Source organism: Vulpes vulpes, chromosome 3, assembly GCF_048418805.1.
Source record: "Vulpes vulpes isolate BD-2025 chromosome 3, VulVul3, whole genome shotgun sequence".
Lineage (NCBI taxonomy): Eukaryota > Metazoa > Chordata > Mammalia > Carnivora > Canidae > Vulpes > Vulpes vulpes.
In genome coordinates this window covers 83,224,214-83,248,635 of record NC_132782.1, presented here as the reverse complement: position 1 = coordinate 83,248,635, position 24,422 = coordinate 83,224,214, and the positions used below count along the sequence as shown (strand labels likewise).

General features: G+C 51.5%; 1 protein-coding gene across 2 annotated transcripts; it reads left to right on the top strand.

The window, feature by feature from the left end:
* The first annotated feature begins 14,298 nt into the window (after positions 1-14,298).
* Positions 14,299-21,878, top strand: SERPINE1 (serpin family E member 1). Of its 2 annotated transcripts, none has more exons than XM_026019695.2 (9): positions 14,299-14,444; positions 15,260-15,531; positions 16,181-16,414; positions 16,970-17,164; positions 17,759-17,957; positions 18,915-19,015; positions 19,133-19,219; positions 19,754-19,837; positions 20,176-21,878. In XM_026019695.2, the coding sequence occupies exons 2-9, from the start codon at positions 15,261-15,263 to the stop codon at positions 20,211-20,213; spliced, it is 1,209 nt and encodes a 402-aa protein (XP_025875480.2). In that variant the 5' UTR covers positions 14,299-14,444; position 15,260; the 3' UTR covers positions 20,214-21,878. The 2 variants fall into 2 exon arrangements, with proteins under 2 accessions (XP_025875480.2, XP_072609070.1); XM_072752969.1 differs by having other exon boundaries at positions 14,347-14,444; positions 15,223-15,531; positions 20,176-20,319.
* Positions 21,879-24,422: the final 2,544 nt, after the last annotated feature.

Sequence of the window (24,422 nt, the reverse complement as noted above, 5' to 3'; positions counted from 1 at the left end):
GATGGAGAGCTGGCTGTATGCAGGACACAGCTGGTGCTGGCCTCCGCCCAGCCCCTTGCTCCCAAGTGATCTCTGGAGAAAAGAATGGAGGCCCAGGAACTTCAGGAATGGAGAGAAGCCTGCAGAGCCCTGAGGGCACACACATCCCTGCTCAGGGAGACATAGCGCCTCTGTCTCTATCTAAGGGCTCAGGGAGGCAGCCAGAGAGGAAAGGAAGGAGGCTGGGATGTCTAAGCAACATCTGGAAGTGGGTCGTCAGAGGAGGCGGAAGCCGGATTGGAGGTTGCCAGGGAGAATCTGAGTCCACATGTTGGAGAAGCTGTACCACACCTCCCATATGGGTTTCTGGATGTGGCTGGACCCAAGCATCCTCACTGGTGTTTGTATGAGAGAGGGGGTATATCTCTGTGGTCTTGTAAACATGTGGGGGGAGGCATGTTGGTAGGGTGTTCCCGGGCAGGGCGCCATGCCAGCTTGCGCCTCATCAAAGAATCAAGACTGGAATTTCCCTGAAGCTCATTTCCTATCATTTAATCCTCAGTCGAGTACCACAGCTGCCAAGTCTGCCCACCACTCCAGGACAAGTGCTGGGGAGCAGGGCAAGGAGCAGAGGCACTCCTGGGGGAGTGCCTCCGTGCCCTGCCCACCTCTCTATCCAGCAGCCCCCTCTCCTACCACAGAAGGTTATATGCCTTCCCTCTGGGGTCCCTCCTCCTTTCCTCCAAGAAAGGGATTCAGGATGAGGAGGGATTCAGGATGAGGAGAGCCACATTTTTTTCCAGCTCCATCATTCATTAATGAGTGACCCCTGAATAGGTTTTCTTTCTTTCTTTCTTTCTTTCTTTCTTTCTTTCTTTCTTTCTTTCTTTTTCTTTCTTTCTTTCTTTCTTTTCTTTCTTTCTTTCTTTCTTTCTTTCTTTCTTCTTTCTTTCTTTCTTCTTTCTTTTCTTTCTTTCTTTCTTTCTTTCTTTCTTTCTTCTTTCAGATTCCATTCATTCATTTGAGAGAGTGTGTGTGAAAGCGAGCAAACATGGGGGTGGGTAGGGAAGGACAGAGGGGAAAGGAGAAGCAGACTCCCCATTGAGCAGGGAGCCCAGCTACAACTTGACTTAGGGCTCAATCCCAGGACTGGGATATCATGACCTGAGTCGAAGGCAGACACTTAATCAGCTGAGCCATCAGCATCCCCCCACCCCGCATAGGTTTCTTAACCTCTCTGGACCCTGTTTCCTTGTCTGTATAATGGAGGCAGTGAGATATCCTGTGGGGCCCCCAAATGAAGAAATCAAAACCACAATGAGATACCACCTCACACCAGTGAGAATGGTGAAAATTAACAAGACAGGAAACAACAAATGTTGGAGAGGATGTGGAGAAAGGGGAACCTTCCTCTTGCACTGTTGGTGGGAATGTGAACTGGTACAGCCACTCTGGAAAACTGTGTGGGGGTTCCTCAAAGAGTTAAAAATAGAACTGCCCTACAACGCAGCAATTGCACTGCTGGGGATTTACCCCAAAGATACAGATGCAGTGAAACGGCAGGACACATGCACCCCAATGTTTATAGCAGCAGTGTCCACAATAGCCAAACTGTGGAAGGAGCCTCGGTGTCCATCGAAAGATGAATGGATAAAGAAGATGTGGTCTATGTATACAATGGAATATTCCTCAGCCATTAGAAACGACAAATACCCACCATTTGCTTCAACGTGGATGGAACTGGAGGGTATTATGCTGAGTGAAGTAAGTCAATCAGAGAAGGACAAACATTATATGGTCTCATTCATTTGGGGAATATAAAAAATAGTGAAAGGGAATAAAGGGGAAAGGAGAGAAAATGAGTGGGAAATATCAGTGAGGGAGACAGAACATGAGAGACTCCTAACTCTGGGAAACGAACAAGGGGTGGTGGAAGGGGAGGTTGGTGAGGGGTTGGGGTGACTGGGTGATGGGCACTGAGGGGGGCACTTGACGGGATGAGCACTGGGTGTTATGCTATATGTTGGCAAATTGAACTCAAATAAAAAAATATACAAAAGAAAGAAAGAAAGAAAGAAAGAAAGAAAGAAAGAAAGAAAGAAAGAAAGAAAGAAAGGAGAATGTAGATGCACCAGCCAGTGCCTGGCACACAGGAGATGTCCAGTCAGAAGTCATCATTCCAAAAAAAAAAAAAAAAGAGGTCATCATTGCTTCCTCCTCTCACCCCTTGGGACCATGTGCCTTTTCCTCACACCTTCTGAGGACAGAGACCCAGGCTGAGCTGTTTACCTCCCACTCCATGCACAAATCAGTCAGTCCACCATACAGAAGGCATTTCCTGGGCCCTGCCTCTAAGGGACTGATGCAAACAGCAAGTGCAAACATGTCGAGGGAAGATATGGCCAGTTGTGGAAAGCGGCAGGTCACCCAAATGAAGTGACTTTACTGTGCACTTTCATCACAGCCCCACCTGGCTCCCTACTAACGTTTTGCACACCATAGACAAACCTATCTCGGGGTCAACTGACAGCAACTGGACCCACAAAGAGTAGGGCTGGCAACCAAATGCCAACTTGTTAATTTGCTGACAGAGCCACGATCCCCAGGCACCTGGACACACCTCTTCGGGTGGCTTCAGAATCGAATGGCTGAGTATGGGATCAGAACGAGGCCAGGGCATTGGATGGTTTCAATGGTTGGATGATATAGGCCAAGGCATCCATACCACCTCAGGACAACCCAGTCCCACGACCTGACCCCTGAGGTTTTCAGGACAGGGCACTCACTGTCTGGCACAGCCTAAGACCCAGACCCCAGGTGGGTCTCCTGGAAGCTCCATTCATAATGAGGCGGGGACTCTCCCCTCTCTGTTGGCATCTTTCCCCAGGCAGAAGACAACATGGTTAGGTCCCTAAAATGCATTTGCAATCTTATCTGTCCTTCTGAGATTTCACCCAGGTCTCCTTAATTGAATTTGGGATATTTACAGACAGACAGTCTCCTAGGTAATTTCTACAGAGGGCTAATATCCTCTCCTAAACTGTGTTTCTTCCTAATTGAATTTTCAGAAGGCAATGTTAACTTCAAGGTACTTGGCTGTCAGGCCTGAGGTCCTGCCCACGTGGGGTGGTATGAAGGCACAGAGGAAAGCGAACACCCAGACAGTTCCTACCTCTAAATGGCACGTAGCCTGGCATAGAAAACAAATCAGCACGTGTGGTACACTTGAACAACCATCCAGTCCTGAGTGGTGTGGCTGACCACGTGGGTCTGATCACAAGAGTGCTCAAGTTCACAGGAGAGATAGCTTAGGGTAGCCTGGAGGAAGCTAGAAGGGCTTTGGAGAAAAGGTAGGATCCAAGGCCCCTTGGGAGGCTCTGGGATGGGCTGATTTACATAAGAACAGCAGGGGAGATGGGTGGGAAAACCGGAAGTCAGGAGGCAGAGAAGAGGAGACACTTAAGGAAGAACATTCTGTCCCCATCAGGAATGCCTTCCTACTTTCCCTCTTTCACCCATTGTTTCTGCTGATACAGGAGTTGGGTTTGTGGAGAAGCCCAGGAAGCTTAGGGAGGCCCTGCGACGAACACAGACCAAGCAGGTGCCCAGCACTCCAGCCCCACTGCCACCCCGGCCACACCACACACACACACACACACACACACACACACCCGCTCAGGCTCAGCCACAGAGCTAGTGTCCACCAGCAGCAAAGCCCTGTCACAGAGGCAGGGCAGGGAGCCTCTGCCCCAGACCAGAAGTGACAGCCTTGCGCCTTCCACCTGCTGCACTGACTCTGTGCCTGATTCAGCCGGGAAACCAGCCCAGAGTACCGGACACAACAGCACCTCTTCCCCTTACCTACAGTCCCTTGGGGTTTGCAGAAGTGACAACAGGAAGTTCCGAGTTGGGGGCTTTCCATCTGGGATCAGTGGCTGCCTCCCACCTCAGCACATTTCCCTGAGTGAGCCACTGCTACAGAGTGCGTGGGATGCCACTTCCTGAAAGGATAAACCCTTGAGGATGTAGGTCCCCCAAGCCTGTCCTAAGGGTGTAGGTCTACTTGATACATCCAGAGCAGAATGGGCCTGTCAGCAGCAATCAGCTCAGAATAAGAAGCACCCCCACACTCAATTTCCTCGACCCCAAAGCTCTCCTGTTGGTCTCTCTATAATTTCACTGGTGTCCCCTCTGAAGGGAACCTTGGAAATAAGACAATTGCCCTTCTGCTTCTCTAGACCACTTGATCCTTTGACAGAGCCAGCCAGGGCAGGGCAGAAGGCTCAGGAGGAGGGTGAGGTCCCCACCTGCAGGGTACCTGCACCCCACCCCCAGCTCCTACCGACCCTGGCATGACCCACACAAGTCGTCTGGGTCTGGGGCCAGCCCTATTGGGTGGTGAGTTGGCAGGCTGGGCTGCACTCTGGGAAAGAGGGAGTGTGCCTGAGGGAGCCAGTTGTCGGTCCAGGCTGTGAATAACGGGGGCCTCATCACCACCTGGAGCTGCAGGGGCAGGAGTACCAGCACCAGGGCTGACTAAGAAGAAAGCAGGTCAGGGCGGGTGCATGACGGGCAGGGAGCAGGGAGGCTCCACCAGGCACCTACACCCAGGGCAAATCCCCTGACCTGCTCTTGGTGCTCTTCCTTCCCATACTCTTCTCCCCACTCGACTCTGCTTCCACAGACTGACACGTCCTCCCCATCCTCTCCACCATGCCCCTCTGCCTTGTCCCAAAGGTCAGGTCTCCAGACCCTTTGTTGCCTGCCCCAGGCCACAGACATTCCTTGGCTGGATGCCTGGGCTCATGTGTCACTCAAGAGGCATTTGGCACGCTCTTCCTTGGAACTCCTTGTCTTTATAATTGCCTTTTTCTCCAGAACTGGGCCCTCAGTCCTTCCAGGGCCAGAGCCCAGTCTCCAGCCCCAGACCCTTTACATGTTCCATGGGCAGAAAGGGCAATAAAAGCAGCTCTCTGCCAAAGCTTGCAGATGGCAGTTATGATAATGACCATCTTGCAGATCCAGCTCATGGGCTGGCTCTCACAGGGGCTTTCCTGAGCATTCTGTGTGTCACTCTTCTAAGGCACTCGAGGCCCATCCTGGCTTCTCTGGCTCTGAAGGTTAAGACAGTCCCTCCATGCTGTGGACCAGCTTTTCATCTCCTCTCTGCCTGCTCCACCCATCTCAAAGTCTGGCGCGAAGTCCGAGGTCAACAGAGTAAACAGCCCACAAACATGACTGGGACCGGGAAAGTTCTGAGTAGATGGGTCAAAGGGCAGGGTGGCATGTCTCCCTCCACAGCCCCTTCCAGAGGCTACGGCTGCCTGTCACCATGCAACGCAGGTCAAGGCCTCGGGGAAGACTGTCAGGTAGATTCTTTCTAGTGCGTTGAGGTCCCCACCTCTCAAAGCCACCAGGGGCCCCAAAGGTCTGAAATTGCACACCACTTGCTGGGGTGGTCTTAGATTATACTCAGTCTCTGGGTGGAGCCAGTAAAGACGAAACCAAACCAAACCAGCATCCCCAGGATTCTGATTCAAGATTCAAATAATCAGAGGTGGGCCTGGCTCTCAGAACTTTCAAATGTTCCTGGGTAAGCCTTGGGTAAAGCTGGGACAGAGAGCCACTGGACTGAGACACAGAATGTCACAATTTCCAAGCAAGTATGGCCAGGTAGAGTGGGAAATCATTGTGGCTTGAGCTGGAACCAGTTCCTTGCTCAGCAACTGCTCTGGGGGGCAGGAAGAAGTCAGCGGTGGGAAGGGGAACCCTGAGGCATAGTGAGGGAGGAACCTGGGCCTATGCTGGGTCAGGGGTTGGGGGTGAGGGCAACAGGTATGCAGGGGCAGCCAAGGCAATGAAAAAAAGAAGGGAGGCTAGTTAAGAGCTGGGGGTGCTGGAGCCAGTTCTTCTCATTAGCTGAGTGATCTTGAGTAAGAGATCCAACTCTCCTGTGAGTCTCCTCTGTCCCTGAAACTCTAAAGAAAAGGCATGCAGACCCCAGCATCCTCGGAATGAATGGAACTGCAGATCAAAAACTACCTGAATAGATCAAAAGGGACAGCCACGAATCCACCTGTCTGAGTTTTCAGACACTCAGCATTCTCCTTCCTCCAGCCTCACCAGCATGGGAGGCTGGGATGCATCTTGGGGGTTCTGTGGTCCTCTTGGGTTGTCTTTTTCTGGCTCTTCCAGATAGAAGCTTCTTCTAGGCTCTGAAAGAGGAAGGAACCTTGCCCTCTGGCCCTGCACACAGTGGGAGACCTGGCCTGGCCTCCTGTATCCCAAACGGAGCTCTCACAGGCTCTGACCTCCGCAAATCCTGCTCTAGAACCTAGAGTTATCTTACTTGGTTTCCAGCAGCTGACTGGCCATTTGGGGCTGGGGCTATCCCAGCCTTCGCATAGCTGGGCTTCTCTGCCAAGTGCCCCTTCAGTTCTGCCTTTGGCCCCCCTTTGATCCTCCTAACCTTGGCAGGAGATCCTGTCCCCTCCACCTATCCTGCCACAGATGACTGCCTTAGAAGGCCAGAAAAGGTACAGGGGACCATTTCTCCCAGTTGTCCCAAAGCAGGTCCCAGATCTCTAGCTTTCTACACCAGCATCCATACCTGGAAGACAGTTCATGTTGGGGCTTCCCCAGGCTGGAAGTTGTTTACCTGCTCAGGGCAGGAAGGCCCTATCCCCTTCCTTGCCCCCTTGTTCTCTGGAGTGTGACTCTGTCTCCCATGTATTGTTTTCTTTCCGGTGGAATTTTGCTCTTGAGGACTCAGTGTTCTGTGTTACTACTCCTGCTGCCACCACCGCCAGTCCTCACATCCTGGTTTCCTCCTGTCCAGACAGTGCTGGCCACTGGCCAGGACCTCAATCATTCGTGGTGAGGACAGGGGTCGAGAACAGCAAAGGGGTTAGCAGGAAGTGGGAAGTTGACATTCCTCCTTGGTCAGGGTCTTGGGCCTCTACTGTGGGGCCTGCGGTATGTCCACTGTGGGTGGCGGGTCCACTGTGGGTGGGCGAGCCCTCCCTTGCGGTGGGCAGTGTGAACCCAAGGAGCATGGGGTGGATACATGAGGAGGTTTCACACAGATGCCCCCCCTCCGCTCCCCAACAATGTGGGACTTTGAAATCCCCAATCGGTTTCTTCTTAGATTGGTGCAAGACCTCCCTGCTCTAAGGAAGTCAAGGGGACCGAATCCACAGGCCAAGGCTAAGGCCACAGGGCAGGGGGTGGAAGGTGGAGGTGATAGGCAAGACTGCCCAACCTGTGCCAACTCCCTTGCCCACAGCACTTCCTGTGGGGTTGCACAAGGTCAGGAGAAGGGGCAGATATGGGTATGGGTAACTCATGCCTCCTCTTTCCTGCCCTAGACTTTGGCCCATAAGGCGGCTCCAGGGAAGAGCCCAGGTCCGATTCCTGGGGTGTTAAATGCACCCCAGGTCAGTCTCTCTGCCAGCCCCAGAGCCCTTGTCAAGCCTGAACCACTTCACCTTGCCACCTTGGCCCCCCTCACCCCCACAGCCATGGCTCCTTCCCCCAGCACCCCCAACCCCAAGACAGAGCTACAATGTGAATAGGTTACTCATTCTACCTGTATTGGCCTTTACCCCCAGTACTGCTACTTCCTGACACACTTGGGAGGGGGGATGCACAGCAAGGCCCCCCAGATAAAGGACCCAGGAGGAGGGCATATTCTAATTCTGGGTCCTGGATGAGGAGGGACAGCAGGCGCTGCCAACCTTGAGCACCTGCTTCAGATCCAAGTTCTTAACATGGTGACAGTGCTTTCATCAGACACTCATAGGAAACCTGGTCCTCTCCTGCCAGAGCCAGACATGGGCCTGACCCCTTGGTGGACCCTCCTTGCCCAGGGCGGGGCTTGTCCAGTCACACTTGCTGAGCTGCTGGGGTTCCTTACCTGAGGGCCTGATTAGCTGACCCCCTGTAACACAGGAGTCCCAGTCTCCCCTTGGGAATCAAAGGGCCCAAGAGAGGACACAAGAGAGAAAGAGAGAGAAAAATTAAGAATACACATTTTTTTCCATTTGTTTTTTGAACCCAATGCAGGGCTCAAACTCATGACCCTGAGATCAAGACCTGAGCTAAGATCAAGAGTCGATACCTTCTGTAGAGAGAGAAAGCATCTCTTTCCGAGCCTCGGTGTCCATCTTAGGAAGATGGAGGCCCTAGGAGGAAGAGTGATAACCAGAGCCAGGACTGTCTGGTTGCCCTGATGACCATCAGGGAATCCTGTGTTGAAAGTGAGCACACTGCACTCATCCTCCCTGACCCTGTTGCAAATCCTGGGAAGGTTATGGGAAGGCTTCTGGGCCCTTGTATATCCAAGCATGCCAGAAGCTCTAATGCATTATTGCTCAGGGAGCCAGCTGCTCACCAAGTAGCCCAGGGTGACTCAGATGGAAAGACATGCCGAGAGAGCCTGCTTCCATATGGCAAGGAAGTGAGGGAGAAGGAATGATCAGTGACTCGAGAGGCCCCTGACTCTCCAGTGGCAAATTCCATCTGTGCTACATCACCCAGGCTGCTCCATCCCCGGCACCTCTGCCACCCACAGATCCCCCACTGACCCAGGGTCACTGTCTCTCTGGGCATTTGTTCAGTAAAATAGTGGTGTCCAGAGCCAGGAACCAGACTAGAATGAGAACATCTATTTCAAGGAGCTAGAAGGTGGGTACAGAAAGAGCAGAGGCCTGCAACAGTAGGGAGCCTCCTAGAGAGAGCAAGAGACAAGAAGCCTCAGGCAGAAGAGAAAAAATTGCTCCCTGGAGATGAAAGCGTGGAGAGAGGAGGATGGACACATTTTCTTCCCTTTCCCAAAGTGGCTCTGTGCCTCCCGGGCCCACCCCATCCATACAGACCTCCCTGCTTCTCTTCCAAGACCACACTGCCTCTCCCTCATAACCCAGCACCAGTCCCTCTGCCTCTAGGGAGCCTTCCCCCCACATTCGAGCCTGCGCCCTGACAGCCTGGCTCACAACCTGGCACACAGATGGTTTTATGCTTTAATCTAATTATCACGAGAATATTAGTCTTCTGCCCCAGGAAGTGTGTACGTTCCTTCAGGGATGGAGAAGTGTATATTCCTCTAAATCACACCAACAGGCCACCTGGGTGGCTCCATTTGTTAAGCATCTGCCTTCAGCTCAGGTCATGATCCCAGGGTCCTGGGATCGAGCCCCACATTGGGCTCCCTGCTCATCAGGAAACCTGCTTTGCCCTTCCCCTCTGCTGCTCCCCTCACTCATGCTCTCTCTCATTCTCCCTCACTCTTTCTTTCTCAAATAAATAAATAGGGACTCCTGGATGGCTCAGTGGCTAAGCTCTGCTTTCAGCCCAGCGCATGATCCTGGAGTTCAGGGATCAAGTCCCACATCGGGCTCCCTGCATGTAGCCTACTTCTCCCTCTATGTCTCTGCCTCTCTCTCTCTCTCTCTCTCTCTCTCTCTCTCTCTGTGTGTGTGTGTCTCTCATGAATAAATAAATAAAATCTTAAATAAATAAAATCTTTAAAAAAAAATAAATCACACCAGCAAGCATTCACCATCAATAAATATTGGGCTGTCTTAGAGAAGCCAAGATTCACACAACAGCCACAGTAAAATAAAACAGGATGTGTCTAGAGAAAGTTACAAAGGGAGTTTCAGGAATTTAGAGAACGAGGAACAAGTTCTGGTAAAGATGAAAGAAGTGAATCAGAGTTGGACAATCCACATACGTGAGTAAAGAGAAATGGAAGGGGGCCCTGGGGTATCCCTGGGGTGCCCCACAGGCTTGTGATGCCTTGTTCTGGCTGACACCAGCAGACTGTGGTCACAGCTACTCCAAAAATTGCACACCCCACCATTCCCTGATCATCAGACTTCCCCTTGTGGCCCCACTGAGCCCCATTCATTCCCTCTGCCTCTTTTCCCCTACCTGGGGGCGTGGGGGTCTTGGTGCTCATTGAATAGTGACATTAGGAGAGAGCCCCCAAGGGGATACTGCCCCTCATGCTCCCCAGGACATAAACATACATGAGACATGGCGACAGTTCAGTAAATGTGATAAGTTCAGACGTGACTGTGAGACAGGGGAAGTGTGTGCAACGGGTGAAGCATAGGGGGACTCCACAAGAGATAGGGGACGTGGGTGGCAGAGAAGGGGCCAAGAGGGCCAGGACTAGAAGAGTAGATCAAGCTCAGTTTGGTTTTTATGTTACTAAAACAAACTCCCTTCCTTCCCAGGGCACGCTCGAGTGATCAGGACAAGTGTCAAATGTCAGGTATGTCAGTGAGGTCCACACGTGATTCCACAGTCGAGAGAGCAATCTGTTCCTAAGATCTAAACTCTATAAAATCAGCCAGGGGAGTCCATCAGGCCTAGGGGTGCAGAAGTGTAAAGATCTGGCCTGGAGTGGATGAGACGGGCTGGCAGCCATTCTCAGGTAACCAGTGCCCCGGGCTCTGGGCATTTGATGCCAACAACCGCCCTTGGGTCAGAGGAAGTGAACAAGAACATCTACGTGTATCAAAATTAACAGCTCGAGCCCTCTGGGTTCCTGTGCTGGCCAGCCAAGAGTGGCTGCCACTTAGTGAGAGCCTAGAACATGCCATGCACTTGCAGACAGGATTTCATTGGATCCCGACAACCTCGAAAGGTGGGCATCATTGTCAACCTCTCTGTAAGTTGTCATCTACAGACCTGTCTACAGACAAGAAAACTAAGGTACCGATGGTTAAGTTTTGCCTAAAGACACATAACCAGCAAAGATGTCAGATCTGTGGCCACATGGGTCTGCCTGCTGCAGTGACTGCTCTTCTCCCCCTTGGGACTAAATGGTTCTCAGGTGCTCCCCTGCTCTGAAATGCTAGGCTACAATTGTAGGGGGAAAAAAGCAGCCTTGGACAAGCAGGGCCAGGGTAGGAAATGAACTGGGGCTGCCTCTCTGCCTTCTTCAGGCCGCAGGTTGGTAGGAGTTTAAGGAAAGACAACTAGCAGTGGCCAGAGAAGGGAGAGGGGGTCATGGAGGCAGAGGAGAGGACATCCAGCATGGCACCAGTGTGAGGAGGGACCCCGGACAAGCCAAGGTGGCCTGTGTCCGTCGGGGTCCCAGGGTCATGATCTTAAATGAGGGGAGCCAAGGAGACAGGGCACTCACTCCAGCTCATGAGTGGAGAGGGACAGAGCCAGGCAGCCCAAACACAGGCTATTTTTAGTATTGTGTTGTTTGGAGGACAACCAGGCCAGAAATAGTGCTGTGAGTTAGTAGGACCCTGTCCTGCTCCCACCCCCGGCTCTCCCAGTGAAATCACCAGGAATGAGGAGATAGGCTCCAACATTCCAGGGAGCCTGTGTAAGGGATAGGGGGCAGCGCTTTCCTCCCCACAGGGAGACTTGGAGCAGAGCGTTTGACTGTAAAAGGGCTTCTGCAAGAGGAGAAGCCAGAGAGGGGGACTGAGTCAGAGAGAGCGGAAGGGAGAGAGGGAAAGTGGGAGACATCTCCCATGGATGAGACCGAGGCTAGGGGTGTACACCCGTTGACCAAGGGTTGGACAGGAAAGTCACTAAGAGGGAGTCCCCGAGAGAGAGAGAAAGGGAAAGTGAAAAAGCCAGTGGGCGGTGGTGTTGGGAGAGCAAAGTACAAGCAAAGGGGAAGAGAGGAGAGCTGGCCAGAGGGCAGCCAGAAGGCAGGAGGTGAAGGGTTTGCTGGGGAAGACCCGCTGCCCTGAGGCCAGAAGCGAACCAGGGCTGCTGGGGCCTGTGGGCGTGGGTGGGGTAGGGGCCAGTCATGGAAAGTGTGAGTCTGGTCTAATCATGAACCACCTGTTGGTGGACAGACAGCCGGCAACATCTTTCCCAATTGGCTGGAACTGAAACTTCCCCAGAAAATCCATACTCTTGTAACTCACCCTCTTATCTCTGACCCTCTGGGAATCAGAGATGGAGCAGTTTCAAAAGCAGGGACTTTTCTCTTTCTGTTTGGCCCCTTACAAAGGAGCCACAGCTTGAGCTAGGTGATACGGCTTGGGCTTCAGGAAAAGGAGGGAAACAGATGGCCCCTTGAGTCAGGATGGATTCTGAGAAGTGGGTTGTGTGGAAGTCCTCCGGGGGGCAGCGGGCGATCGGGCTGCACTGTGATGTGTGGAAGGTCTCCAGAGGCCAGACAGGGTAGAAGCAAGACCTTCCTGCCCAGAGGAGTGACGGGGACCGCGGTCAAGTATGGGTTTAGATCATCTAGTGGCTGTAGCTCTTTGGAGAGTCAAAGGAAGAGTCAGAAACTCCAGCATGGGACCCAGTTACATTGGGCCTTGCCTCTGTTTCTAATTCACACCCACCAGGTATCCATGAGTTCCCTCCAGTTTGGGAAAAACTCTTTATCAAGTCAGCCCTTTGTGTTTCCAACGTAAATCATGTTGCCGCTTGGCCCAGCAGGACATAGAGTTGCTCCCTTCCATGCCTGGGAACAGAGTGTCTTTTCTGGAATGGCATCAGGATCATCCATCAGGTCCAGGAGTAGGGATGGTACTGGTCACTGCCCTGGCAGGACCCAGACTCTGCACAGCAGGGGCTTTTACAGCTAAGGTTGGCAGGACAAGGGACAATAGCCCCCGCTATGGCCATTGGAAGAAAGGAAGGAGGCTCCGCTGAAGTGGCTGGAGAGGATGGGCAGTGGGGTGCCTCCAGGGACCCCCTTCCAGCCACCTCTCCACCCATTGCTCTTCTAGCTTGGGGCTTCACACTTCTGACCCTGACAACCACGTCCCCGTCCCACTCAAGCCCCCGGGTGGAGGGCAGGGCACTGGGAGCATTTCCGAGGGTAAGGGATGGGTTGAGGGCTGCACTTCTGTCTTCTCTCCTTGAGAGAGATCAGGGGTAACCACCTCCTCATGCTTAACCACTCTCTCAGGGACTCCAAGCCAGACCAGCACACGAAAAGGACATAAACAAGAAGTTACATGGGAACGGTCCTGTACTGGTGGGTGATCCTAACTTTCCAACCGAGGTTTGTCCTGCTTTCCCTGCCACCCCATCCCCACCTGACTCCCAGGGGCAACGGAGAAAACAAACGGAGGTGGAGGCAGAGTAAAAGTGGGAAAAGCCGTCCAGCTGTGGTTGCCCTTGGCATCTGCTTACTGAAAAAATCCAAAACAAATATCCCGATGCTTCCACCCACTTAAACTTCCTGTGATTCTGCTATCGGCTGTCTCTGTGGATACTCCCAACTGAACCCCACCACCTGCACAAAGCAAGACAGTGTGTGGACTGGCAGGTCAAAAGGCATCATCTCCCCACCCAGCCACCCCTCTGCCCCTGACAGCCTGGGCATGTGGCCTGACTCCGCCAAGGCCCCAGTCCCACACACCAGCTTCTGGCCAATTCCCACTCTCTTTAGAATCATTCAGTCACTCCTCCACCTCCAAGCCCCATGTCCTAGAGGCACACCCCACAAACCCGCCACGGATCGACTCTCTCACCCGCTGCTCCAGCCCTAGGTGTGTCTGCGTCTCGAGGGAAGGATAAAAGGTGTAATTCTCTCCCCAGGAGCTGCTCACAGCTACTAGAAATGAAACACATTCCTTGCCAGGGCTTCACCCCGTTAACCCCTGGGCCCTTTCATCCCCCATCACCCCACCCAGCACACTCAAAACCCCTCCAAACACAGCTGTTGGCACAAAAGAGAGCCCCGGGGGCGCCACGAGAGTCTGGACACGTGGGAGAGTCAGCTGTGTATCATCGACGGGCTGGCGGCACTCAGCAGGGAAGAGGGAAAAAACGGAAAGGAGTCCTCTGTGTGCTCATGTCCTAGACAGTCAAAACCCAGACAATCACATGGCACGCTCCATGCCCTCTGGCTGCTGGGATGAGGCCAGGAGGAGGGAGGGGTGTTTCTTCTAGGCTGGCCGGCTCATACAGACTGGATAAAAATTCACAGCTTCTTTGGTCACTATGTGGCAACCCATTTCTCCCAAAGAAAAGGAAGAAGTGTACACTGTTTCTCCTCAGCTGAGCACTGGGGAAGGTAATCCCCAGCACTGGGTGTTGGGGGCCATCTGGCACTGCCAGGGCTCAAGTTGGCAGATCATCCAAAAAGAGAGGGTAGCAAGTCCAGGGAGACCCTTGGGCCAAGGCAAGCAGGGTTTGCTCAATTGTTCCTGACCCCTCTCACACATGTACACACACAGAGCAGCACGCACACATGTCTCAGCAAGTTTGGCAGAGGGAGGTGCGGAGGGGGCCTGGCCAGGCTTCCAGAGCCAGAAAGTGGGTGGAGCTGAACCATGAGTTCATCTATTTCCTGCCCACTTTTGTATAAAGGGAGGTAGCAGGCTCCCTAGGAACACAGCTGCGGCTGGCTTTGGGGCGGAGAGGACTATCAAGAGAGCCACACCCCCTCTGGGAAACAGAACTGCCACAGTCAGCGGCAGCAGGACAGACCGCCAGTCACAAGGCACCTTTGAGACCTTCAGGTAAGAAAAAAAGAAAACCCTCTGTGGCCCTCCCTCGGGTTAAGGCAAAAGAACACCCCTCCGTGAAATGTCCTCCGTCCATGATCCCCATTTTAACTTCTCTCTCCCTGCTGGAGACCTGCAGCCCTGAGTCCATGGAAGGGGGCCAGGCCCCACAACAATCCCACCACTCAGAAACAAGGGCCTGGGGCCTCCATCCTTGTCCATCAGGACACTCCAGCCACCTCTGGAAAGGGGCTTTTCATGCCTGCCAACTTGAATGAGTTCATGGTTGTGAAAGCATTAGAAGGGAATTAACAGCATTGGGGCACCTGGGTGGCTCAGTCGGTTAAGCTTCTACCTTTGGCTCAGGTCCTGATCTCAAGGTCCTGGGATTGAGCGCGCCTCATCAGGTTCCCTGCTCAGCGGGGAATCTGCTTCTCCCTCTGCCCCTCCCACTGCTTGTGCTCTCTCTCTCTGTCAAATAAATAAATAAAATCTTTTTAAAAAAGAGAATTAACAGCATTATGCAAGTCAACGGTCTTGTTATAATTTAGCCTTTTGGGCCCCCTAGGAGAGAAGGGAGAGACTGCAGGGAACTGCCAGGGGTTTGGGAGAGTTCTGCAGGTAGAACTGCACCTAAGACTCCCTGGGGCTGAGACGGAGGGGAAAGGCTCAGAATCAGCGCCCTTCTGTGTTTATTAAGGACTCCTGCCCTTCTGTTCACTTATCACCTGCCCATGGCAAACACAGCCATGGCTGAGGGGCCATCTCCCCTCCCCATCCTTCGGTCTTCCAGAACTTTCCCCCACTGGATCCTTTCCTGCTTGCTCTAGGATGCAGATGTCTCCAGTCTCTGCCTGCCTTGCCCTGGGCCTGGCCCTTGTCTTTGGTGAAGCATCAGCCTCCTATTCCTACCAAACTCGGGCAGCAGGACTGGCCACAGACTTCGGAGTGAAGGTGTTTCAGGAGGTGGCACGGGCCTCCAAGGACCGCAACATGGTTTTCTCTCCCTATGGGGTGGCCTCAGTCCTGGCCATGTTGCAGCTGACAACAGCAGGAGAGACTCGTCGGCAGATCCAAGAGGCCATGCAATTCCAGATTGATGGTGAGAAATAAGTCAGAGTGGGGAGGGAGGGCAGGCACTCATCCCATCTTCTCGGGACAGGGGCATAACCAACCAGAAGCAGAGGGAAGGCCAGCTGAACTGAGCCACCTCCTGTGGTGGCATGTCATAGGGACCGCCCACCTTTCCAGCATACCCTGCATGTCATACTGTCATCAGTATGAAGTGTACAGGCCTGGGGATGTGATGTAAAACAGATCTGTCTTTATTGTCCACTTATTAACTGCGGGACCTTAATGCACCTGGACCCGTTTTGTCATCTGCAAAATGGGGACAATAAAATTACCTACCACACACAGGTGCTGTAATGCTTAAATAGAATTATGCATGTGAAGTACTTCTCATTGCTATTATTCTGATAAGAAAAAATTTAGGGCTCATAACTTAGAAGCAGAGAAAAAATATTCTAACCCATCAAAGGGTTAGGACCTGAGATTTTGGAGGAAAAGAGGGAGATGCAGAAAAGATTAAGGTTTGGAAGGAAATCTCTCTCTAGGGACCCCCTCAAGGGAGGGGAACAGATGAGCCCCATCCCATAGGGGCAGGATTGGGCCTCTCATAGGGGAAGTTGGCCCAACTGGGGGCCCTGAGCTCAACATAAGCTAATGTGTCCTTTCTGCCCTGGGCACAGAGAAGGGCATGGCCCCTGCCCTCCGCCAACTATATAAGGAACTCATGGGGCCGTGGAACAAGGATGAGATCAGCACTGCCGATGCCATCTTCGTCCAGCGGGATCTGAAGCTGGTTCACGGCTTCATGCCCCACTTCTTCAGGCTGTTCCAGACCACAGTCAAACAGGTGGACTTTTCAGAGGTGGAGAGAGCCAGGTTCATCGTCAACGACTGGGTGAAGAGACACACAAAAGGTGAGCAGGCAGGGAGAGGAAGCCAGTCCCAGGGGCCTACTGAGGAAGGATCTGGAAACAAATCCCTGGTATGCCAATCTCTCCCTGTCAGCATGCTCTCCTCTGTAGATAGGTCAGGCGCTTTAAGAATCAGAGCATCTTTGTGTTCATAAGTAGGCCCTCTCGCAAACTATCTCTTAGGGCAGCCCTAGAAAGTGCTGTGAGATGTCATAAGAATGGTACAGCTGTGAGAAACGTACACAGCTCTTCCAGACTGCAGCTTAGGGAGCAAAGGCAGGGAAAACTCAAAGTAAGGGAAGATTTAAGTCTCTGTGTCTGATCCCAGACAGGATCCCAGGGCCAGAGCATGTGCCGAGTGGGAGTCTTCCCGAGACTCCTCCTAGAAAGATTTAACCGGTTGCACACAGCTAGACTGGCTCACTTATACCCCCAGTCTGCCTCCTGACTGGATCCCCTCAAAGACACACATCCAATCTGAGGACTGAAGGGAAACATCTAAAAGGATTAAAAAATATCTAGCCCCTTTACCCCCCAGCTCACCTGGCTTTCTCATAGGCATGATTGGAAACTTACTGGGCAGAGGGGCCGTGGACCAGCTGACGCGTCTGATGCTGGTAAATGCCCTCTACTTCAACGGCCAGTGGAAGACGCCCTTCCCAGAGTCAGGCACCCACCACCGCCTCTTCCACAAATCTGACGGTAGCACTGTCTCTGTGCCCATGATGGCTCAGACCAACAAGTTCAACTACAGTAAGTTCAAGACTTCTTCCAAAAGTCCCACAACTACTGCACCCCATCCCCTCGGGTATTCCCCTCTCAGGGAGGAGAAGCCTTTGAATGTAGCCCAGCTTTGCCAGAGCCTCCCCAGACAGGAGCTACTGGGATGACAGGAGCAGCAGAAAGTAGCTTCATCTCATGCAAGCCAAAGCTGACATCCAGAAAGTCCCTCCAGCCTACATATGGCCAGATGACCTCTGTCTCTGGTCCCCAAGTGTTTCTAGTGTAAATATGGGGGCCTCACAAGTGCAACTGGGGGGCGGGGGAAGGCTAGTGTGGAAATTGAGATGAAGAGGAAAGGATCAGAATGAATTCCTGGCTGCGTATGAGGGCGGGGAAGTAAAGGCAGAGAAGGCCATGAGGAGACAGAGTAACCAGGAGACACTGAATTGGCAGAAGAGAAGGGAAATAGGGATAAAACCACTGACTAGGGGAGCCGGCAAACCAGGGTACAAAGTTGGCTTCCAGAAAGAGTGGAGGAGACAGAATTAGTTGGAAACTTATTGGTGGGTGCAAATTAAAGAGACCTGAAGCCATTTTCAGGATGCCAATCTGGTGTCTTCGCAGCCGAGTTTTCTACCCCCAGTGGCCATTACTATGACATCCTGGAATTGCCCTACCATGGGGACACTCTCAGCATGTTCATCGCTGCTCCCTATGAAAAAGAGGTGCCTCTCTCTGCCCTCACCAACATCCTGGATGCCCAGCTCATCAGCCAGTGGAAAGGGAATATGACCAGGCAGCTCCGCCTCCTGGTTCTGCCTAAGTAAGCCACCCCTTGCTCTTGCCACACCTGCCAATGCCCTAATTGCCTCTATCTGTCTCCTCCCCTCTCCCAGGCTTCCCTGAAAGGACCACCCCTAGGTTGAGTTTCCCAAATGTGACATTTGCAGAACAGGGACATGTGTGGGAAGCTGATGGGAAACACTCCAGCCTGGGTTTGATTAAGATTCCTCCCATCATCCCTCCTCCTGCTTCCACTGGAGGGCAGCGGGGAGTTTTGCTAGACCATGCCCCAACACTCACCACCCTCAGACTACCTGGCAAGAGCCAGCCAAAGAGCCAGAGAAATGATGGAGGTGGGGGGATAGATAGCCCTTGGAAAGACACCCCCCCACCCCCATCTGCCCAAGTCAACATCCAAACAATGAAGACAAAAGGAGCCCGAGCAGTTTCTAGCTGGCTTCCAACAAAGTAGATTTTAAAAATCCTTCTGCAGAAGCACAGAGGGTGGAGAAGGCTGAGGCTGGGTCATTCCAGAATTATAGGGAAGCCTCCCACCACACTTACCCCAAATTTCCCGATGCTGTAATGCCAGGCTTGGGGAAAGAGAATTTAGTTGGTGAGCCTGTGCTCTTGCACTCCCCTCCCCCCCAACACCCATCCTTAGATCCCTAGAAAGCGAAACCCAAGGTCATAAGAGCCCAGATGATGGGAAGCAGAGGGAGCCCAAAGCTTCTCTGCTGGAGTCATTTTCAGATTCAGCTCCCAGAAACATGATCTAGAGACCAGGTTCCAGGGGGCAGGGAGATGACAGAGAATGTTCATTTATATTAGACCTTACACAGATTTGAAACAACTAGCCTCCCTCCTCCACTTTCATATCAGTCCTCACCCTGTGGGCTACCAGCCAGCTGGGAGGGGGATATGTGGTCAGGGACTGGGGGAGGCGAGGCAGCTGGGCGATGGCCTGAGCTAGAGCCTTTCCTGCTCCTGTTCACAGGTTCTCCCTGGAGACCGAAGTCAACCTGCGGAGGCCCCTGGAGAATTTGGGCATGACCGACATGTTTAGGCCAAACCTGGCGGACTTCTCAAGTCTTTCAAGTAAGAGATTTTTCTTTCACTTTCCTACACTGGTGGACTGTGGGGCCCCTGAGAAACCAAAGGAGTGTGTCTCCGAGAACCCCAGCTGATCTACCCTCGGATCCACTCCTGTTTCAGATCAAGAGGTGCTGTATGTGTCGCGGGCACTGCAAAAAGTAAAGATTGAAGTGAATGAGAGTGGCACAGTGGCGTCCTCCTCTACTGGTGAGTCTGGCCCAGGTGTTCTCAGTCTCAGTCCAGGACTTCCAGGAGGGGCCCACATCTGGGATGACTCCCGCGGCTCTGCTTTACCGGGCTCTCCCCTCTGTGCCGAGGGCAGCACCCTGACCCCACCAGTGTCTCTTAGCCTAGAAGGTGGGCCCACTAGGCCTGGGAGCCCAGCCCCTCACTCGACGGCTCCTGAGGTCCCCTCAAGGTGAAAAGGCCCCTCCAAAGGAAGCCTGACTTCTCACAGTGGCTAGTCAGCTTAAGGAGCTTACTTACTCTGAGACGCTCTAGAAGGGTTTACATAAATGGCTATTTGTGAAGAGCGGGTAGGTCTGTACAAAATTCCTGGAGGAAGGCAGGCCTCAGAGGACTTCCCTCAACTGTTCAGGTGCTTGGTCAGGAGAACCACCAAGCTTCCTAGCGACCCTCCAGAGCTGCCATCGGAAAGCTGATGTCAGTAGATCTCTCATGATCGACCCAGGCACCAGGGCCCGGTCCCTCTATTCTAGATCATTGTTCCTTCTCTCTTAGCCATTATCGTCTCAGCCCGAATGGCCCCGGAGGAGATCATCATGGACAGACCCTTCCTTTTTGTGGTGCGGCACAACCCCACAGGTGAGCCGGGGCTGCGATGCTCCACTGTCCCCTCCTTGGCCCTGTCTTCTCGCCTCAGGCACCAGTCTAGACACCAGTGTAGACACTACCTCCCCCGACCCCAAGAGAACTCCAGACAGAGAATCCTGAACTCTGCTCCACCTCTTCCATTCAAGGATGATGCTCTGTCACAAACAGAGCACCGTGCCAGGACCCCAGCCCTAGCTTAATCACTACAGCAGCTGTGACTCCCAACAGCCCACTCAAGCTCTCACATCTCAGCTCATCCATAAACATGGGGCTGGGTGAGCCATGCTGTTTCTTCCCACTCTCATCTCTCATGATTCTTCCATCCTCAGGAACAGTCCTTTTCATGGGCCAAGTGATGGAACCCTGACCATGAGAAGAGCAGCCTTCATCTGGGACAACACTGGAGATGTATCCGAGAAGAAGGAGCAACAAAGAGAACATTTTTTATTTTAATTAATTTTTCTGGAGAAAAAGAAGGCATTTGCCTTTTAAAGGAAAAAAAAAGGTAAATCTTTTGAATCTGCCTCCCAGACCTCAGCCTCTCCCAGGAGCAGGGAAGAGGACTTTGCCATAAACCTCCCTGTGGAGCCCCCAGGAGAGACCTCCGGAGCTCAGCTGGGTCTCCACGCCAGACCGTAAAACTCATACAACCACTTGTGCAGCTGCTTCTGCCTATTGCTCTGCCCATTCGGGTCTTCAGACTTGGACCCCACTGAGACCCTGGCAGGATGGCACCACAAGGCTTCTGGGAGCTTTTGTGTGCTTGGTAGAAACTATTTGCGTTCCGGTCACGTTGCTGTCACTTTTGCACTGTCTGCCACTGCTGAGGAGGCTGGCGGCCAGCCAAAGAAGGCCAGTGGAAGAGGCACCCTTTCCTTTCGAGGTCTGCACTGCCCCGGCTCAAGAGGTCCTGCAGACTGGCAATGCACCTGCCCACCCTGGTGCAGAGATGCACCCTGACCTGGTCGTCTCCCTCCCCAGAAACAGTGTGCATATATTATTTTGGAGTGTAGGTGACTTGTTTACTCATAGGAGCAGGTTTCTGCTTCCCACTAACTTTATTTTGTAGGAATGGAGGAAGAAAAGTAAGGTGTGTGCCTGGTTCTTGGCTCTAATCTCCTGATGGGGAAGGTGGGATGCCAAGGGTGTGCTTGAGTATTTATCACATCCTTGTCCTTGTGTGCTTGTTAGAGAGAAAGAGGGCTACCAAGAAAAACGTATTATATGAATTTGCTTGTACTGTTCCTTGGTGGTCTGCATCTTGCATCTCAGGGTCTGGCCACTAGACTGGCTACCCCTCTGGGCGGCCAGCGTAGTGGGGCCCACACTGCCACCTTGTGGCTTCCCAAGCCCCATGGCTCCTGTCTCTTCCTTGCTCTTCCACTGGATGGCTAAGACCCCCACCAAGATTATTTAACTTTAGGGACCAAAAGGATGTGGTGGGTCAGGGAGACTACAGCGAGGACACAGTGGTTTCAAAATTTTCCAATATATTTAGGAACAGGAGAGCAAGGGGCTGCGCGACCTAGCAGGACAGAACTTTCCCCAATTACAGGGTGATTCACAGCCGCATTGGTGACTCACTTGGATGTGTCATTTCCGGCTGCTGTGTGCGAGCAGTGGACACGTGAGAGAGGGGGAGAGAGACTGAGAAAGAGAGGAAAATGAGAGAGACCATGAGTTCCGACTTAACTACCCTAGCTAGATAATCCTTCTGAACGCCAACAAGCTAGGGGGCATGGCATAAAGACCGATTTATTGAAGAATTACACATAGATGTCGAATGAATGAATGTAATCCAAATAGGACCCTAATAATGCCCCCCTCCCCGTGCTTTTCAGTGAAAAAAATATTTGTTCGTTTGTTTCTCATAATGCACTGGACAGTAACAGCCACACATAGTACCCATAGGGATACCCAAAATGTGGGGTCCAACATTCTTGAAGTTGTGTTGAATCATATGCTTTTTCACTTTTGATATATAAACAAGTAAAATATTATTTAAAAATAATAAAATAAATAAATAAAAATATCTTCCAGAGAGTCCCTTGTCTTTACTGTCCACATTTCGCTCAGTACAAAATCAGAACCCCATCAGCTCAGAGACATCTCCAGTAAGGGGGAATCTTTGTGAAACATGTACCCACAAACCCAAAGCATGAAGACCCGCCACAGGCAAGTTCACAGGGCTGGCCACTGGGCCTCTGCAAGAAGGCCCAGGGGACATGTTGTGTAGGGTGTAGTTCTCCCCTTGGGTCCCCCAAACACCTTCCACCTGCCCTGACGCCTGCTTGTGCACACTGTCCCTGTGGAGTCCATCTCTGCTCCTGCCATTTGTTTCCCAACCAAATACCACCCACCCTGCTCCCCACTTCTCAAAGCCCAAACCAAGTCGGCTTCTTCAACCTCGCGTTCCCCATGGGTCCAGTCCACACCATCACTCTCTAGTTGGCATTTACCAAGATTTCTTCTTCCTGGTGTATAACAGTGCTCGTATTCATGTGTGCTCTTTGAGTGTGGGTTACCCTCACCATCCCCGTGTACAGATCAGGTTCCTTTGAAAACAAGGCTCTTTTGTTATATAGACTCTTAATATCCTCCTTAAAAACGACATCCTGAAAAGTCTTTTATTCTCTTCCTCTAGTCTCCTGAAGGCTCTTGTCAGAGGACATACCTTCCCCAATTATTTTCCATTCTATCTTCAAAAAAGTCACCTTTTAAACTGGAAAAAAAAAAAAAAACCCAAGAACTAGCTGTCAAAATTGTATGCTGTCCAGCTCCAGAATCCTAAAGATAGGATTGATAGATCCAGCCTCCTGGAAAGCTAGGTCATCTCTTTTTTTAAAAAAAAAAAATTCTTTATTTATTTTAAGGAATCTCTATGCCTAACATGGGGCTCAAACTCATGAACTCATGATCAAGAGTTGGATGCTCTTCCGACTGACCCAGCCAGGTGTCCCTAAGTCTTGTCTTAATAGGAATTAATTACCATCTGGGAACTCTTGGTCAAAATGCTGTCTGAGTGTTATTAGGTAGTGAGCTCTCCATCACCGGAAGTGTTCTTGGTGGCGTTGCTTCCACAGTCAGGCTATACTTTTTGAAGTATCTATTTTAGCCCGTATTGATTGATTGATTGATTGATTGATTGATTTTTACTTATTTATTCATAAGAGACACAGAGAGAGAGCCAGAGACAGGCAGAGGGAGAAGCAGGCTCCCTGTGGGGAACCTGGTGCAGGACTCGATTCCAGGTCCCCAGGATCACGAACTGAGCCAAAGGCAGACGCTCAACCACTGAGCCACCCAGGTGCCCCTTTAATTCAAATTTAATTTTAAATATGAGGTGACTTGTTTAAGTGATAACCGAACACATGCTTATAATAAGTTATTCAGTTTGAAAGGTAAAAGTGGTCACTTAATTGGTCCACAGTTTCTTCAGTGTTTAGAACTTCAATAAGCGGGATCAAGCCCCACGTCAGGCTCCCTGCATGGAGCTGCTTCTCTCTCTGCCTGTGTCTCTGCCTCTCTCTCTCTCTGTCTCTCATGAATAAATAAATAAAATCTTTTTAAAAAGAACTTCAATAAGCATTTATATGCATATTTAAAATATTCTGCACGTTCACACAAATTAGGCAATTTCATATATATATATATGCATATATATATATATATATATAATGCATACACACACACACAGTGCTCTGTAGCTTGCTTTATTTACCTAATGATGCATCCAACGCACCTGCCCCTCGTTCTCTGTACCAGTTGCATCTATAGATGCACTCTAATTCCTTAACCACCACTGATGGATTTTGGTGGTTTCATGGCTTTTTTGTTGTTGTTACCAACAATGCTGAGACGGACATTCTTGCATGTTTATCCCAGTGCACGTGGGCTCCTGTATCCATGGGGTAACTTCTAGCAGCAGGGCTAAGGAGCTATCAAGAATCTCAATCCTGCAGTCATGTGACTCTAATAATATAGACATTTTCAAAAGGCACAAAACAGTCAAAAGTGATCATTCTGCCTGGTTAGAATCATACCTCTTCCCAAGCTTAAATAAGGCTTCACAACTTTTCTAAATAAGCCCTCTGCTATGAATAAAGATAGATTTTAGGCCTCTAACTAAAAGAACCTTCACATTATAATTTTCTCTAATTGTGTTAAGCTTCCTTGGAGCAAGTTTAAATTATGAGGTAAATCCAGAAAGGGCGTTCATTCACCTACTCGCTCCCCAGCCATTCAACATTTGCTAAAGGCAATCTCCCTGACTCTGTCATTCCTGTTTCATTCCCTGGGGACAGTTAGGGACCCTTTGGGGGTACCTCCAACATAGTGCACTAAGTTGTTCAAAAGGGATGCAGTTGTTTGGCATCTTCTCCTTATGGATTCCTCTCTTTGGATTCATCAGGCTTTCTCTTCTCCCTTGAGGGTCCATATAGTTAGAAAGCCCTCAAAACCCAATAAAACCTGGAAGGAAGGTCTTCCTCTTCCCTTAGAAAGCCAATGGATTAACTCTGCTGGAATTAAAATGTAAACTCAGGAAGGGAGGAAGGGAGGAAGGGAGGAAGGAAGG

Excerpts from the sequence above, each read along its gene's own strand:
- SERPINE1 (XM_026019695.2), top strand. The coding sequence starts at position 15,261 with ATGCAGATGTCTCCAGTCTCTGCCTGCCTTGCCCTGGGCCTGGCCCTT. Across the intron at positions 17,165-17,758 it reads GACCAACAAGTTCAACTACA|CCGAGTTTTCTACCCCCAGT; the intron begins GTAAGTTCAAGA and ends GTGTCTTCGCAG. Across the intron at positions 19,016-19,132 it reads GGACTTCTCAAGTCTTTCAA|ATCAAGAGGTGCTGTATGTG; the intron begins GTAAGAGATTTT and ends CTCCTGTTTCAG.